Source organism: Malurus melanocephalus, unplaced genomic scaffold (genome assembly GCF_030028575.1).
Source record: "Malurus melanocephalus ecotype Western Australia unplaced genomic scaffold, MMel_1.1 scaffold_265, whole genome shotgun sequence".
NCBI classification, from domain to species: Eukaryota; Metazoa; Chordata; class Aves; order Passeriformes; family Maluridae; genus Malurus; species Malurus melanocephalus.
In genome coordinates, this window is record NW_026623497.1 from 824,956 (window position 1) to 842,351 (window position 17,396).

At 36.4% G+C, this 17,396-nt stretch overlaps 1 protein-coding gene across 1 annotated transcript in view; it reads right to left on the minus strand.

The window, feature by feature from the left end:
* Nucleotides 1–1,570: 1,570 nt before the first annotated feature.
* Nucleotides 1,571–17,396, minus strand: part of USP38 (ubiquitin specific peptidase 38) — an 18,140-nt gene continuing 2,314 nt past the window's right edge. The window contains exons 3-10 of the mRNA XM_057375934.1: nt 13,002–13,131; nt 12,646–12,747; nt 9,766–9,924; nt 9,212–9,405; nt 8,572–8,665; nt 7,618–7,724; nt 5,191–6,538; nt 1,571–1,824 (exon numbers count right to left, since the gene is read on the minus strand). Coding sequence (XP_057231917.1) covers nt 1,663–1,824; nt 5,191–6,538; nt 7,618–7,724; nt 8,572–8,665; nt 9,212–9,405; nt 9,766–9,924; nt 12,646–12,747; nt 13,002–13,131 — 2,296 coding nt within the window. The 3' untranslated portion in view covers nt 1,571–1,662. The remainder of the gene's footprint in view (nt 1,825–5,190; nt 6,539–7,617; nt 7,725–8,571; nt 8,666–9,211; nt 9,406–9,765; nt 9,925–12,645; nt 12,748–13,001; nt 13,132–17,396) is intronic.

The following is a 17,396-nucleotide window of genomic DNA, read 5'->3' on the forward strand; positions in this document are numbered from 1 at the left end:
CTTGCTTTCTTGAGCATAACATCTGAACCTACAGTAGAGTAAATAGCATCGTTTCAGTGATAATATAAAAATAGCCTGCAAGCTAAGTTACCTTTCAGACTAAACTCCATATATTTAGAATCATATGAACAAGATTTAATTCTCTCAACTTATATTAGACTTTTTCAAAGCATTTTCTAAGAAATTTGTTTATTTTTATACAATTATGCTAAAACCTGCCAGGTCCGCATGCTTTYTAAGGACATATTTTGCCACCTAATAGCATATAAAAACACAGCAAAACAGTGCAGAATTTTGTAAAAATTACAAAATTTACTTTAAATAAATTTACACTTCACTCTAAGATTACTCGAGAATTAATCACTGGGTTCAACAGTGTAAGTCCTACACTTCTGTAATCCTCATTGCACATCAAAACCAAAGTCTTTATTTCTGCCAAGACTCAAAGGAGTGGATCCTCAACTCTGCTGGCCTAATGAGCAAGCAAACACTGCTCCACAGGCAGAATCATTATGGGATTCTGCAGATAAAAACAAAAAAAAACAATAGTCCCGAACTCACCAGAAAACTCTTGCTACCAGCAAAACCCAAAGGCAAAACTTCAAAAGACTCTGATAAGCAAAGATCCTTAGCAAAGATCAAGAAAGCCAGTTTTTCTGTGACTTCACAAACAAAGCTCCATTTTTATGACCAGTTTTTTCTCAGCAGTACAGACCATGAAAGTTATAGATCACTAGGTATGTATTTTTWAAAAAATAAAAAATAAAGGGCAACACTTACTGTATTTTAAACTAACAGATTTTTACTTCTGTTAACTTAAAAGCTTTYCATAAATGTCTTGATTTCTAATGCTGACAAAAAATAATTGACTACTAAGACATTTTTCTCATTTTCTGCAGCCTCAGAGGGTTTAAGTTACAGTACTGCAAGGCACATACAGAATCTCTTCCTTTCCAATACTCAGCAGATATATTCCCTGAAATAATTTTAAAATCCTCAAAACAATTAGAAATGCTACAAAGTTAATTTCTACTTAAAAACATTGCTCCTATGCAACATGCACTTTTTTGGATAACAAGTTAGCAAATATTTATAATTTTTTTCTTTTCTTTTGCACTGGAAATAAACKGAATAATTTTTAACCTGGAAAGTACTGTATGTCACATTTAAGTTATTGCCTTCATTACAAATTGCATCATTTCTGAAAATACACAAAGGTACTGGATTTGAAAATAAGCAGTGGGTGAGAGACTACAGATGCAGTTTAGCCTTTATCTGAAAATGGGTTTCCACATAAACCAATACCATCAGAGTAAAAAATGAACTTTCTTCCTTCAGTGGATGARGAYAAGAGAAACTGATGTAMGTGCATTTGTTCAGTTTAATGCAAYRTCATTAGCATCTACTTAAAAATCTYAATTTTCTGTCTTTYGGGCAAGCATATCCTACTATGAAAGCAACTGAACTTTTAAGAGGTAGTTTTTTTCCATTATGCACTTATTTATTTCAAATAAAACATAACCAAAAAAACACCAATATTTGCTTTTGGACAAGGATCAGGTCTCAGAGCTTGGTACAATATCTGACAGAGTTCAGTATTTTATTTGTCCTCAGCAGTACTGGGCTGCTTTGGAACCAGTGTATTCCAGGTTGTCTTCATAGTCAAAAGACCAATCTACCGACGGTACTGAACCCACCCCCTCCTCCTCCACCTGTGGGCCCACAGCTTCCCGGGGGATCGTTGTCATCAAATCCATTGGGTCGGAAAGAGCAAGAGGCTGAGGCAGCTTGAAGTGCTTGTGTTCGAGCACTAAGCTCTTGCTCCTGAAATGAAAGAATAAAGACAATTAAAAAACCCCAAACCAACGCACAACCTCATGCCCTTGAAACAGCTTTTAAAGCAGCATCACTAATTTCTAGTGAACAGTTCTGCTGAACTTTCAAGTTGAATATCCACAGCCAATCTAATGTGTACAATGTAGCTGACTGTCAGTAAGCATAAGTGAAACTTAAATCCATCTGAGTTCATGCTAACTCATGAATTATAGCAACATGGGATGCTAAACTATGGGATGCTAGCTAAAAAATGAGGCTGCTGAACAAAAGCAAACAAAACCGGTTTTAATACATGCTTCATATGAATTTTCATCATAGCAAGTTTGAAATGCCCTTGTTCTTGGTTGCAAAATCAAAAGGCAAAACCTTTAAATCAATGTTAATTACTTTAAAGACACATTTTCATTTCATTGAATTGACTTCATAGCGTAACAACATACTCAGATAAAAGGCCAAAAGATGGACAAGCTATCTAGTTTCTATTCACTGAAGCTTTTCAGATTTCAAGTATTATTGCTATGCTAACTGTTAGAATATTAGKAAGTCTCTGCAACTCTCAAGCACTTCATAAAAATCAGAGTCAACTGCTGGAAAATGTACCTACACAAGTGGAAGGAACGAGAAAGCCCTGCCTCCCACCAGCTGCTTTTTCAGCTGAATGTTCCTGAGGCTTCTTAAGAAGTGGGTGAGCACAGGCTATCCCCTCATTACACACACCATGCACTGTTTTGTCTCTGGCCAACCATTTCAATAAACCCTGCAGCAATTTTTAGTCTATCTTTCTCAAAATGGCCAAGAGATTCAAAAATGGGGGGACAGAAGGCAGGTGTTGGGCTCTGGAAGACCAACAGGAAAAAGACAGTGGACCTGGAAACAAACTGAAGYATTGCAGTGCTAAGGCTCATACCAATGGCCTCCTTCACACGACATTTCATCACCACACACCTCCCCCAGAGGCAATGGGAGCAAACTTTGCTATAGTTCCTAAAACTCTGTTTCAGACGCCTTCAATTCTTCCTGACTGTATTATATGACCACAAAAGCACTAAACTTAAGTCTTGTCCATGTATGTTCACAGGTGCTAAAAACAGTCCTTGCAAATTTAAATTACTTTGCCTTCTTCAAAAAAACCAGCCTACGTTTGAAACTGTTGTACACTACTAAGGACTGAAATGCATACTCCTTTCCAACCTATATAAGATATTTGCAGGACATTCTACACAGATGCACTGGCCATATTCTTGAAGACAGTATTATGCTATCTCCAGGAATATGTGGATTCATCTGGCTAACCGTATGACATACCAAATACTAAGTAAATTTACAAGGAATAAGAAGGAACTATTAAAAATTCACTTCTAGTACCAGAAATCAACCACAAATCTTGATTAAAATAGCAGATCTTGCATAAACGGCTTATTTAGTTGAAAAACTACAATACCAAACTGTTTAGCATTGGCATTTTTACAAGCAATCACCTTATTTCTAAAAATATTGAATGTTTTCAGACTAATTATATTTATCCCAACAAATCAGTAAGTAAAACTTGATAGTAAATCCAGTTATTTGGACTRAGAATAATGCAGAACATCCCCTCTTGCTTTCCACTTGTTCCCAGAATGGGTTTTAAAATTTGTTTTAAATGGAGCAGGAGCTACCCAGGTTTAGTTATTTAAAGTGAAAACATCTTAGTTTACCATGTGGAAAATTGATATGCAATAGCAAAACAAAAGCAGTAAGATAGAGATGTTTTTTTTAACACATCTTCTATAAAAGTAAAGGCATTCTCAGGACAGAAAAATACATTCTTAACTTAGCTGGAAAACACTAGTTTAGAACTCTGAACCAACAATCCAATATRGCATCCTAAAATTAGAATAATGTAATTCATTGAACCACCCTATTAGCATTAATTTCACAAAAACAGTAACTGATCGCTTGTAATGAGCCTCAATTAAAATGAGAAAAGGACAGGAGCTCAGCAATCCTGASATTAGTAAAACACTTCAAAGAAAGCCAATACTGAAGAATCCCAAGGTGAAAGTTAAGTAAAAGATCTAAAAACAAACAAGCAAAAAACCCTAAAAAGCAAGTAAAAATTATAAGCTTGGAAAGTATTTTTCATTTTGAGGAGATTACAATTAAAAAAGAAAAATTCCACCACATAGGACAAGGAGTAATGGTTTTCAACTAAAAGAGAATTAGACTAGATAYAAGGAATGAATTCTTTATGAGGATGGTGAAGAAGTGGAACAGGTTGCTCAGAGAGGTGGTAAMTGCCCCATCCCTGGAAACATTCAGGGCCAGGCAGGATGGGACTTTGAGTAACCTGGTCTAGTTGAAGATCTCATTGCAGGGGGCTGGACAACATGATCTTTAAAARTCCCTTTCAATCCAAGCTCTTCTGTGATTCTGTGATCAGAGATTGCTGCTACAGAAGCCAAAGGAAAGCCCAGAGGARCYATGGCACATAACCAAAGACAGACAGGACATAAATTTTTTAACCACGCAGCTTGAAAATAGCAACAGAGTTGCAATTTAAGCTCTCAGTTCTGTTCACGGTTGYAAAATACCTGCAGCAGATTTTCCACGGTGAGATTTAGCTCATTTTTTTTTTAAGTTAAATTTACCTAGTTCTTCTAATTAGAGTTGGCCTATAACCCTTACAGAACAGCTTAACCCATCAAAGAGCACACAGTAAAACACACTTTTGCTCCTAGAACATCCAAAAATAGCAGCAATGCTCAAAGAAAAACATACTGAAGTTTGGAGAACACTCTTTTTCTAACAGCAAACAGAAAGGCTGCCACAGCTAGGTGAGATTCTCAGACCACAGGGAGTGTCCTGCTGGCAGTGCTGGTCCCACAGAGGATACAGCAKAGGCAGCAAAGGGAAAACAGAATCCTGTCACACACATCTGGTCATCATTTCAGTTGTTCCAGCATTTGGGTAAACACAGTTTTGTAAATAAAACTTCACTACAAATCAAAATGCATTAGTAAGAACACCATGTAGAAATTTTAMAGTATGCTTAAGCCACTCTTGTAATTTCGTAAAGGCAATGAAAGTTTGAACAGTTTGAAGCCTCTCCTGTCTGGAATTGCAAGCCGTTTAACAACCTATACAGGCATCTCCACTAAAAGTTTAAGCTGAAACGAGTTTATGCCATTTTCCTTGAYATTTCCCATCTAACAGTGACAACCTTCTACAAAACCTGTCCAGCAAGACCAAGATGGAAGCCAGTGATTTATAAGGTTAATATACCAGAACATTTAAAAGCTACCTTGTTCTTTCTTTTAGACTGCCTCTTGTGAGGCTTAAGGAGACACCCTTCACACAAAATTTCCATCTTACCTGCAAGTACAGTTTGTTATCTTTTGTAATTGCATCCATGAGGTCTTTTTGTAGAGGAGGGTCTCCATTTACCCAGAGTCCATTTGCCGGATTGGTGTTGAAGCCGCAGGTGCTGTTTTGYTTTTTGTAAAACAGAACGTAAGCAGTGTCCTTTGGAAATCTACTGGTGATTTTCTGGACTGACTGAAATGAGGTAAATGTCACTCTGCTGTCATTGAACAGAAACCATTCCCTTGGCATCTCAGCGTCCAGCTCATTTTCTACAACAGTACAAGGACTCTCCTCTGTCAACAACTTATCCTGAGGAGAAACTAAAGAAAGAGCTGTAGACTGGTGGCAGAGCCCTGAAGGCCCTGACCCAGTAACATTTCTAGCATATGAATAATAATGTCCACTTTCAGAGGATACACCAGAATGCACCACCACAGAGCTTAACACATAGGGCACCAAYTGTGGGCAGGTCACTTCATCCGCACCTGAGGGCTTCAGTTTTTTAGCAAGGTTTTCTCCAGTATCAGGAATCTCCACACCAACAGACCAGCCTCCTGAAACTACAGCTAAAGGGCTTGTTGCTCTTTTCACTGGCAGTTCCAAAACAAGTGGTAAAGAAACATTGTCCAAGATTTTGCGCCTTATGTGACACTTTGGATCATATGAAAATCTCAAAAGAGTGAGAATGAGGTATTCAGGTTCCTCAATGATTTGCATAGTTTTTTCAGCATTCTGTAGAGAGGCACACTTTTCACAATAATACTTATTATCTCCACTAAGGATTTCAGGTGCCAGAAAATAATTGAGTAAGTCTGTAACTGACAGGGTATTTTTACCTACTAGACTCTGAGACATATCCCCATTATTTTGAACTTTGAGTTCAGAAATTGTGGTATTCTCAGAGTTTGGCTCACTAGAAAAATCTTCTATGGTTCCTTCATTCATTATAGTGTCACATCCATGATTTACTTCCAAATTGTTGACAGGTGTTTCTGCAGCAGGACTGGTTGCTAAAGTGTTGCTTTGCACCATGTAGTCATCTTTCACTTCAGAATGTTCCATACATTTTGGGTCAACATTCTCTAAGGAAGTTGGAGGACAGAAAGCCAAAGAGAGATCTGTGAAAGCTTCTTCCTTTTGAGACATACTTTTGCAGTTCAAACAGCATATGTTAGTCTTCAATTTTCCTCCAAACATCTTCTCTATCAGAGTTCTTTCTTCACTTCCTTTACAAGGTGCTTCAGCAAATACTTGTGTTTTATGGACAGCTTCTTGTGCCTGGGATTCTTCATTCATTATACTTTCAGAATTCTTGGCAGAAGACAATGCTTTCAAAGTTCTCTCTTCTTCATGCAACCTGAGGACAAATAAAAATAAATCCAAATAACTATGCTATTTTCCAAATATTGCCACACTATTTCAATTTTCTAGCAGAGCTAAAAAATATAGATGGTTAAGTGGCTAAAAGTATCTTACACCAAAAAATCTGTTYGTTATTTTTTATACGAAGCAAGCTGAACCATAAAGGTCTATGCTATCCAAAACAGAATACAAGAGGCACAAATGCATTTATTGTGGGTCTCATTATATGTAACACAGCACAATGGATATATTAAAAGAACTGGCAAGTATTAAAAAACCTAACAATGCTTTTATTATTTACCACTGTCTTAATAAAYCAGCTCTTGAGTTGACTGGCCATGTATGTCAGATTTTGTAAGAGAATAAGTAACTATTTATCAACTGCCAGACTATTTCCAAAGAAAAGGTCAGAATTCTGCAGCCAGGAAAATTAAGAAACTACAACAAAAAAATCCAAACTAAAAATGAAACGAAAGACATTGGGGAAAAATAAGAGAACACTATTTCACTACTGAGATAAACTTCTCCAGAAGTGGAATGCATCAAAGTAATATTGCTTAAGCCTCATSTCAGCAAGCCAAAAATAAAGAGGGTAATTAATAATTGTAGGTATTACTGCTTTATCTCTGCCACAGTTAATTTACTTGTTTACTAAGCTGGTTATAAAGGCATGTACATCTCTTTGTGACTTATGTGCCCTGTATGAAATACAGCTGTCTCCACCAACATGAAATTCCAGAAGCACAGCTAAACTGCTTTCAGCAACCACATTAATTTAACAACAGGACCACGACTCRAACATAACACCCATGTCTAGATTTGTAAAAGTGGCACATTGTTACCACCATAACCTGTTTTCAATTATGTGGATTCAAGATGGCATCCARACTTTACCACAGATTAAACCCATGAAGAAAAGTAGTTCATAGAGCCTACAGGAAACCAGAGCAAGACAAGAATGAGACTGAAAATTCCTGATCCCCACTGAAGCACTCTTACACAACTGCTCCTAAGAGTTCAGTATTATTTAGTAAGACTGTAGATTCATTCCCATTAATGGCACAATAACTATACCTGTCTAGCAGGAATCTGAGATACTCTGAGCAATCCTGCTGGGATCGAGGGGTGAACCATGGTGGTCTGGAAGCTTCAAAGAAAATTCTAGGAGCATATGCCTCCCTCTGTTCATGTGAGATAAAGACAAACAAGGTTACATAAGAACTACTTAACAAATTGGGTTTGTTATTTTAATATTAACAACTGAACTTTGGACTACATTATCCAAGAGTAGCTAAATGAAACACATGGTACACAAACATTTAAACAACTTAATCAAATGAAGGGAGAGCCATTAATTTTGCACTAATCACCTCTAAAACAGAGATTAAAATAGTTTATCCTGCTGGCAAACATTAACGTTTAGTGAGTGCAAGCGAGGTATTATGTATAATAGGAGCTACTGTTCTTGCTGGTGAGTTTAAAAACCTGTTTWCTTTCTTCAGAACACCAGTACTTCATAAGTACCCATTTATTTTGAAGCTGATCCAGCCTCATCCCCTTCATGAGTTTACTGCTATTATTCACACAGAACAGAAGTGTYTTGTGTCTTTCTAGCACTATAGCAGAATGTTATGAACAGCTAATAATGTTCACATTAGACTTGGAATGACAATAAAATTTAGTGTAAAAATCACTGAAGTTACGTTTACCCTAGAAAGATAAATAAAATCAGCGTATATATCAACTCAGATCTTATTTGACTTTTTGTCATTCTTGCTTCTCAAAGAAAACCTACAACTGCCTATCTATAAAAACAACAAAATGCCAACATCTTCCACTTAAGAGAAATGTATATTCCCAAAGTCCATCCACAACATCTGAGCATTTGAAGGCAGACTTGCTCCCATACAAAACTATAATATTTATACTTGATASACTCAAGAGAACTTCCTTGGCATCTTGTTTGTTTCTTAATTTTGGTATATAGATCTAGACTTAGAGAAAAGCAGATGAAATAAATTGACATACCTGGGTATGGGCCAAAAATGCAAAAAGATGCTGTAATTTTCTCATTAGGGAATTACAGCCATTTAGATTCAAAGACAAAACATGTCTTCTAAAACTGAAACRAAAAAGACAGACATCAGTTTCCTTGCTAGACTTCTAACAATGCAACTATCATTGCAGCTCAGATAATTACTTCAAATTGAAAGGAAGCAAAACATTTAACACTTCCCTTTAATACTGGGATTCTGATCTAGCRCAGGTACAAAATTACCCTAAGAACTCACACTGCAAAACACCTCTCTCTCGAAATATTTAAATGTGTAGGAATGAGCTACAGACACACATTTTTTAATAACTTCCTGATTATAACAAAAACATCACCAAAAAATTTTACAATATGCAGTGAGCAAGGACGGGGAGGGAAAAAGGTCTTATCTTTTGATACTGTGCAGAAGGATCAGGGTTTTTAATGRCTAAAATTGCAGTTTCCAGAGCAGGACTTTAAAGCATATCAGTAACTGAATGCAAAAAACACCCCTCAGTTCTAGTAAGCTGAGAGATCCCAGGACATCCCAGGACATGGTACTATTCTGTGAAAATCAAGAATGCAGTAACKGCAAGAATTAATTTGCAATGAAAAGAGCTATTAAGAAGCACTTACTCTGTAGCCATAAAAAGTGCCTGAATAACACTGTTCATGTAGCAAGTATTTCCCAGATTTATTAGGCCTGTCTTCCCAGTTTCAGATTTTCCWGAAAGTCTAGATAAACAAGATGGCAAAGAACTGGCTTGAGAAGTCCAGGCACTCTGAYTGAGAATCAACTTAATCTTCTCTTCACTGGGTTTGGGCATATCCTACAAGAGAAACATTTAACACACTTAATAGGTTTTTGTATTTGTTTCTGTAATAGGTCCTGCCATTCAACAGTATTGTGTCTTCCCCTCTCCTTCAAGGTCTTGCTGCAGTCCCTGATAGCCTAGGAGACACAACAGCCCAGCCCCCCYGCCCTTGTTCCCACCCCTCTCCCAAACCTTCTCATTCAATGCTTTATATTTATTTTATATTTCAAATACAGTTAGGATTGACATGTGATTATGAGAGTTTTTAGCTCTTTTCTCCACGTGGAAGCTCWAAAGAATTTAGACCTGTGGAACTACAGCTTCGTATCTGGGAAAACAGAAAAACACTCCACCCTCTTAACTTTCCTAATGTACCTTAATAGCTTCCAGAATGGGTTCATAGAGCTCTGGAAATCCTGAATAATGATACATCATACAGTGTATCAACTCAGACAACTGCATCAAAAAGGCTGTACTGGAAGGCAAGCCATCTCTTTTGAAGGAGTGAACCAAACTGACCACGTGTGGGACAATCTGAATGGGAAAACAAAGAAACAAACAAAAAGGTGTTAACTGCATTTTCTCATTATGTTTTACTTCTACAAACAACTTCATTCAACTTCATTGGTTTATACTTGCCAAATAACAGGAGATCTTTTGTTATTAAGTAAGAAGTGATTGAAAAACAGTGACCTGAAAAGCATTCATTATTCTTTACACATCAAAGTTCTCAAGAGCACAATTAATTATTGAAAGGTCTCTTTAGCTCAAATAGCAAATTTTGGAACTTCAGGAACTTAGAAGGTGCAAGTTAAGCTTTTAAATAGCCAAGGGTCCAGAAATACTCATCAAACATTTTGCTTTTGTGCCGCCACTTACAGCTTAGCATCCTGTTCTAATTTCACTGATAYGGTTTTTAAAATAAACCTCTCAATTTTCCTTCAACAGAATCTAATTCTCAKAATCACAAGCCAATGAACACATTCCTGTTTTTCCTACAAGAACGAAACTGGCTCACAGCTCCACCTAGTGAGGGAGTTCAGCTCCATTAACCACGACCATGTCATTTACTATGATCCSAAAGTCATCTATTTGAGGCTTAGTTCAGATTCAGGACTATTTTAAATTGGGTCAGAATTTAGAATCAGAAATGTTTACTTCTCTCCTTCCTCTTCTTCAGCMCGACTCTCTATGTATAAATGCATGAGACATTAGTCTTAAGACATCAAGTAAAAAATGTACTTCAAAGGAATTCCCAAAGAGTAGAGATTTCTCATTGTGAACCAAAGTATTTCAGAAGCCTTTGYCAGCTTCCAAGTGATCAAAACAGATAAACTGTGAAAGAAGCTGATAGAATAATTACTCAACAGTAATTACTATCAAACAATTTTAAGCTAAAGATATGRAATACAGAAAAGGAATTAAAAGAATATAGGAATTTGAGGAAAGTACACCAGTTACAAGAACCATATAGCTCAAAACGCCAAAGTAAAAGGGGCCAGGTGCAAAATACTGATTTGCCACTTTTTCAAATATTGGTTACTCTGTGAGTATAAAAGACATTTTTATGTCTGATAAACAAACCCCGTTCTTCACTAAGCAAGATATCCATTGTTTGAAAATAAAAACAGAAGATGAAGTCTTCTCTGAACCACAAGTCAGTAATGAAAACTATTGCAATAAAAAAACTCCATCTTCCATTTTATAAATGTGGGTACATAGCAATGAGAAAGCAACTACTGAGCTCCAAGAAGCATATTTGTATAAGTAGTTCTGAGATACAATAATTCTGCACACACAAAGCACATGGGAAGAAYAGAAAAAGTATAGATTTTCAGTTCTGTCAAACAGAGTCAAATGCTGCAGGCTGGATAATACTGAAAGTCACACTTTGAATACACACAGAATTACCACTTCTGGCTTGAGGTTGCATTCAAATTTCATACATCAGTAGATTTTTGATCGTAAGTTCTACATCGTAAGTGCAAGACTGCTTCTTCTATAAAAATATACAACTAACTTATGCTAACGATGCTCAAGTGTAAAGAGGGGGAAGGAAATCTCAGATGCATTACAAGTAAATTTATTTCTATTTATCAAATGTCCATTCAACCATTTTACAATCAGGCCATTCATTGTAAAAAAGTAAACAAACACTTTAAATAAAAAATATTATAGAATACAAAATTATAGTAGTAGCACAAAAGTGATAGTGAAGAAAATTGTTTAAAATGGACATGAAATCCRGAAGGGAAGTATTTATGCAGTACAGCACACAGCCTCCAATAGAAATTTACTTTGTTAAATCAAATTCCTCTTTCTAGAATACGCTATCTCATATTTTACATTTTTCTAATCTTTTGTCTCTCTCAGGAAAGAAGAAGAAAAGCAAGACAGTGAATATATTAAATATTTATGTTTTGAGMACATTCAAAGCTACTTGSCTCTTTCARTTGTGACTCAAATTTCTATCYTAGGCCAAGATTAGGGCAGTGGAGAGAGGACAGAGAAACTTCCCACATCTATCATTAAAAAGCAATGTAACAGGCATAAGGCATTAGTCTGACATTAAACAAAGGGTTTGATATCCCTTCAGTGCCTTGGGGACACCTTAGAAACAATGTGCCCAACTGTTACAATTAAATCTCAGACATATTTCTCCTAAACTTCAAGCTGAACACCAAGTATGGTAACACCCTGCTGTATTAATAYAGTCACTGTCATACAATCCTATCTATGGCCTTAACTAATGAAATGAATTTTGATGAGGGGCCATTAAAAATAGTGTCCTTTAACTTGTCCATGAACATTGACCCAGCCAGCACAACTTTCTGGAAGTGAAGTGCTTCTTGGTCTCTGTTCAGGGTGACTGGGTTAGGTGCAGCAGATAGCTGGTTATCTGTTTTTCCCCAAACAGCTGGCCTTGAAAAGCTACTTGCAGCCCAACTTTATCAGCCAATTTCACATGACAGAAAACTGATTTCTAGAAGCATGCAGTGAAAATGTGGTGCCCAGATCCTACTGTTAGAAATAGGTACAAACAAGGAAGGACAATGCTTGCTTCCAGTTATATATGAAGTGGTTGAATCTGGAAGCGAAAAAGCTCAGTAGTCTGTGACCACAGAAATCTGATTCTAGGACCTTCCAACAGACAAAATCCAAGCACATCAATTGTGTAGCTCTTTACATCCATTTCAGAAATCACACAGCGAGTGACATTTCAAAGCACTGAAAAACAGTTATTTAGTAACTCACCAAATGAAAAGCTTCTGGAGAATGCTGGAAACTAAGTAACATGTGGGAAAGGACAGCAAGGGCACCAGGCCTCACTAGGGGAAACCAAAGGCGATTAAAGACCTAAAAAAACCCACATTTATTTCAGTAAATCTGCAAAGTAAAATTTCAGTAAACATAGAAAACAAATCTTCAAACACACAATCATTTGAAACAGACAAAATTATTGCATGCAAGTGAAAGCTAGAAATACATTTACATCATATTTGGGAGTAAGAAGATACTACAGTGGCAATAAAAAAGATGGTACTCAATTGCATAGCTGTTAGCAATTCCTTTCTCTCTCCCTCAGTTTTGAATGCTCTTTTCCAACATACCAATTCGATCTTCAGCAGAGTAACATCAATGAGAATGGTAAATTTCTGGACTGCAGCCAATCCTTTCAGCAGTGCAATCACCCATGTTTCCACATGCTGAGCCAGAGGCCAGGAGAGCCAGTCAATCATTCTGAAAGACAATTGGAGAACAAAATATATAAAAACCCCAATAAGCCACTAACTTTAATCTCAATAAAGAACACACTCTATATTACCTTGTTATATGCTTACAYTGAGACTCACAATAAGTAATGCAGGAATGTTAGGAAAGAGGCAAATTAATTTTGATTATATCAAGTAATCAAGTAATATCAAGTAACTCTGAAATTAATAATGATTTATTTAATACATTAGAAGTAAACATACATACCAAAAAATACACAAGCATATAAAAGTCAATGTTTTGTATTGTTTCTTGTTAGTCTAGAAAATGCACCCTGATTTTATCWAMATTAAGCTAACATCTGGCAAAAAACTTACTACTGAAAAGGTGCCTGTACCTGGCAGCTTCTCCTCCTACACCTTTTACCCCAAAGCAGACCTAAACTGACTATTAAGGAAACCTCTTCAACTTACAACTACACTCCTGGAAGCCAACTCAAATGCTCTAAATTAATGGGAAAATCTAGTATTTTTAAATACTTTGAGCAGTCTGGGGTCTACATTAATCTCAAAAGGAAGAATTTCACTTGGGCTAAGAAAAATGAAAAGTGAAGGCACCTCCTGTGCCTAGAAAATACAGAGAAATATCAGGAACAGAAAACAGAGGTATTCTACCCTTCCAAATTAATAGTCAATTTATACTGAGCCTTAAGGCAGACAAGCAGATTATCTGAAGCAATTCTAAAACACAGACAATATTATAAGGGAGTGCCAGCTAAAACACGAAATTTATGCTTTATTYTTCTTAGATTTTTCTTGGCAATATTTTGAATTTTCTTTATTTGTCCACAAGATCCCCTCTTTAACAAAAAGAGGCAATACTTTGTAAGTGGATGGAAAAGCTTTTTATCACAAATGTGGTCACATATTGAGACTATATATATATATATGTAAATCTTGGAATGATGTACAATCTGCACATATAAAATTCTAAGTTTTCTCTAAAATAAGGGATCTTTACGACTGTCTTCTTAACAAACAAGCACAAGTTTTACCAAGTTTCTTCCACATTACTACCAAAAAAAAAAAGATTAGGGAAAAAACGTGGCAATATCATAATCATTGCTCTCAATTTACATGAAGATCTCATTCGCTCGAGGTGTTAAATTCAAGCATTTTTATCCTGAGCAACCTTTCCACATACCTTCTAAAACAGAGAATSAAAAACACAGATCCAAGTTGTTTTTGTCTGCAAACTCACAGTCTCACAACTCACAGTCCTATCATCTTCAAATCTTCCCCTCCCTGATTTGTAGGCTTGATATTTTTCAGAAACACCTGCACAGCTAATTTAAGCCTAATGACAATATATTTGGTTTTCTTAACTGTACAGACAAGTATTCTGTACAGCACTACATCAGAACCACCATTCTAAAACATSYSWCTATTAATATGAGAGTTAATGCTTTTGAGAGCAGAAACAAATGCCAGAAGAAGAAAGAGAAGTGAACTTGCAGACATGCTTGAGACTGTCCCAACAAGCATCAAAACATAAATTTGTTAAGTGAAGATTAGGTATTTGGGTTGCATTTACTTGGTTCCTGCTCTGTTGCAATCAATGACTACATTTTTAATACAAAAACAGATATTAGTATGGGCCATGATGATCATGAACATAAACTGAGGAGGCATTTTTTTGGTTTGATGTGAATAAGAGAACCTTAAAAGCCTTAAGAGGACCTTCTGCCTCATACCACCCTAAAATGAGCAGGTCTCTTACCCACATATGGGCCTAGTAAAGACAGTATTTTTTATACCTTTGAATGGGGGAAAAAAAAGTAACTGTGCAAACTCAGACAGTAACTTATTTCACAAAAATATCTTCTTCACCACATCGAAGACTGTCAGCTCAGGTGTGAATCCATAAGATAACAAAAAGCCTCTCCAGAACAGCAACAGAAGATGTTCAGACTACCTGGCACCCTCAACAAGTTACAAGTCTTTTACAGTATTTTACATTTTTCCCAACAGGGCAAAGCACCTAGTCATGTCTGAAGTTTTACTTAGCAAGATTTTTCAGCTCCTCTTAATGAAGATATTTGGGTTGAAGTGCAAAGAAGCATTATACTCCTCAGGATCCCGAGAACAGCCAGTCCATTTCCTTAGATTGTCCTTAAAGCAGTCACATATCCTCAGAGATTGAACAAATTTCTTCTCTTCCTCATGACACTTCAGGTAAAGTTTCATGAGACAGCTGAGTCAATCAAAAACAGCTCAAGCCAAAAGCCAAGGACCCTTTCTAACATGATCCTGTGTCTAATACACAACCCGCTCTCAACAAACTCAATTTATGAGTCTGTTAAACATAAATTACTTACTACTCTGTGTTCAACTTTAGGCAGTGCCATGGAAGCTATACTTACAAAGTGAGCAACAAGGTCTCTAATTTACAGTCACCAAAGTTCTGCTGAGTCTCATCAGACCTTGTTGTGCCTGGAGTCCTGCTACTCCTGGGAATGCTGCAAGCCTGATGACAGCATCGTCAACTGCTGCTCCAGACATTCCAGCAGCATTAACCTCTGAACAATTGCTCCACTAAACCAGAAGAGAGTAATAACTGCAAAGGGTTGCCAGAGGTAGAAAGAGAAGCTGGATGCAGTGTTGACATGAGAGTATCCACAAACAAAACCAACAAGGTTCCATGGAACAAAACTAGAGGCTCTCAAGATCGAGTATTACCTCAAAAAATGAACAAAGCAAAAAAATTTCAAAAGTAAGCAAAAAAAAGCCCTACCACATGGCTGGTACTAAAAAAAAGAGCACTTATTTGATAATAAGAGCTCCTGTTGTAACCAAAGCTCAGCACTACATTACTTCCCCAAGCAGTGGCACACAGAAAAGCCTTTCTCAAGCTACAGTTCTGTGATCACACTGAGTTGATGCAGTWACACAACATAAACCTTAAAATTACACTAATTTGAAAATTAATCACCAGCACATTACTGGGAAATTATCAGCATGCCCATATCCTGAATTTCCCAGCTCTGATTTTTAGACTGGGCACACAGCTTTGGTGAAATCTATTCAGTCAAGGAGATTCTTTTCAAGTCCCTAGACAATAAGTCTTAACCCAAATTATATAACTAATGCTGATTCTTCTCATTATGTTTTCAACTGAAATACAGCTTCTAAACTTAATATAAACCCAAGGAATGTCTTCAGTAAGCAAGACATTTCACGAAGATACACAAGTGCTACACTACATGAATGCCTAAGTAGTACACTACACTCAAASGGATGTAACTTAAAAGTACTAATATTACAGACATTAAACTCTTATTCAAGGCTTCTTAATAGTTATTTTTTAAACAATTCATATTTCTAATAGTTCCCTGTTTAACTGCATTACCCATTTTTTTACCCTTCAGTGCTCAGTAACAGCTTCTTCAATAGGGTTTAAAAAAAATCAAACAATTTCAAGGTCTTCATCTTTCTATCACAGTCATCTTTTTGCATCACTATTATTCACATAAGTGAATACAAACCAAGACTGCAATCTGAATCCCAGTCTGTTAACAGTGTTACTCATCTCCACCATGTTTAGCCAAGGTTAGATTAACAACAAACATAATATGCAATTGCTTTTACATCACTCCTTTTATCATTCAAAGATCAAAAAAAACTCTGAAGATGTGAGTGAAAAGGGTAATAGAGGTTGTTCCTCTGTGAATCCTACCAAAAAAAGGGCAAGATACCTAAGCAGAAAAAAACCCCTCAAAACTAAGCAGTAAAACTTATTTCTAACTGTCTCCTGCCTTCAGGGCAGATGATGGTTAAAACAATCAGGTGAGACTGTCACTACTTCCTGAAAAAGCAGAAAGGTTCATCTTCTGAAAACACAGCCTTGTTTCTCAGTTTGATCCCATTAAGTTTCCTACTTATGCCACCTTTCATAAGGCAGGAGACCTACACAAAGATGCCGTCTAAGAGGAACACAGATGTTTCCTCATAGTTTCTATTTAACCTTCTTCATCCACCCCAGCAGAACAAGAGAATGAAGCCACAATAGCAATGAAGGCAGCAACTTTAAACAAAACCATGTCAGTAACACTCACAGCATTATATATATATACATATATATATAACAATCTATCTATATAGATAGATATAGCTCTCCTTAAAACCCTAACATGACAAAAAGCATGACTTGGAATACCATCTTAAAAGTTCCCCTTTTTTATGTTTTTGCTTGCTTGTTTTTTTTTTTTTTTTTTTTTTTTTTTTTTTTTTTTT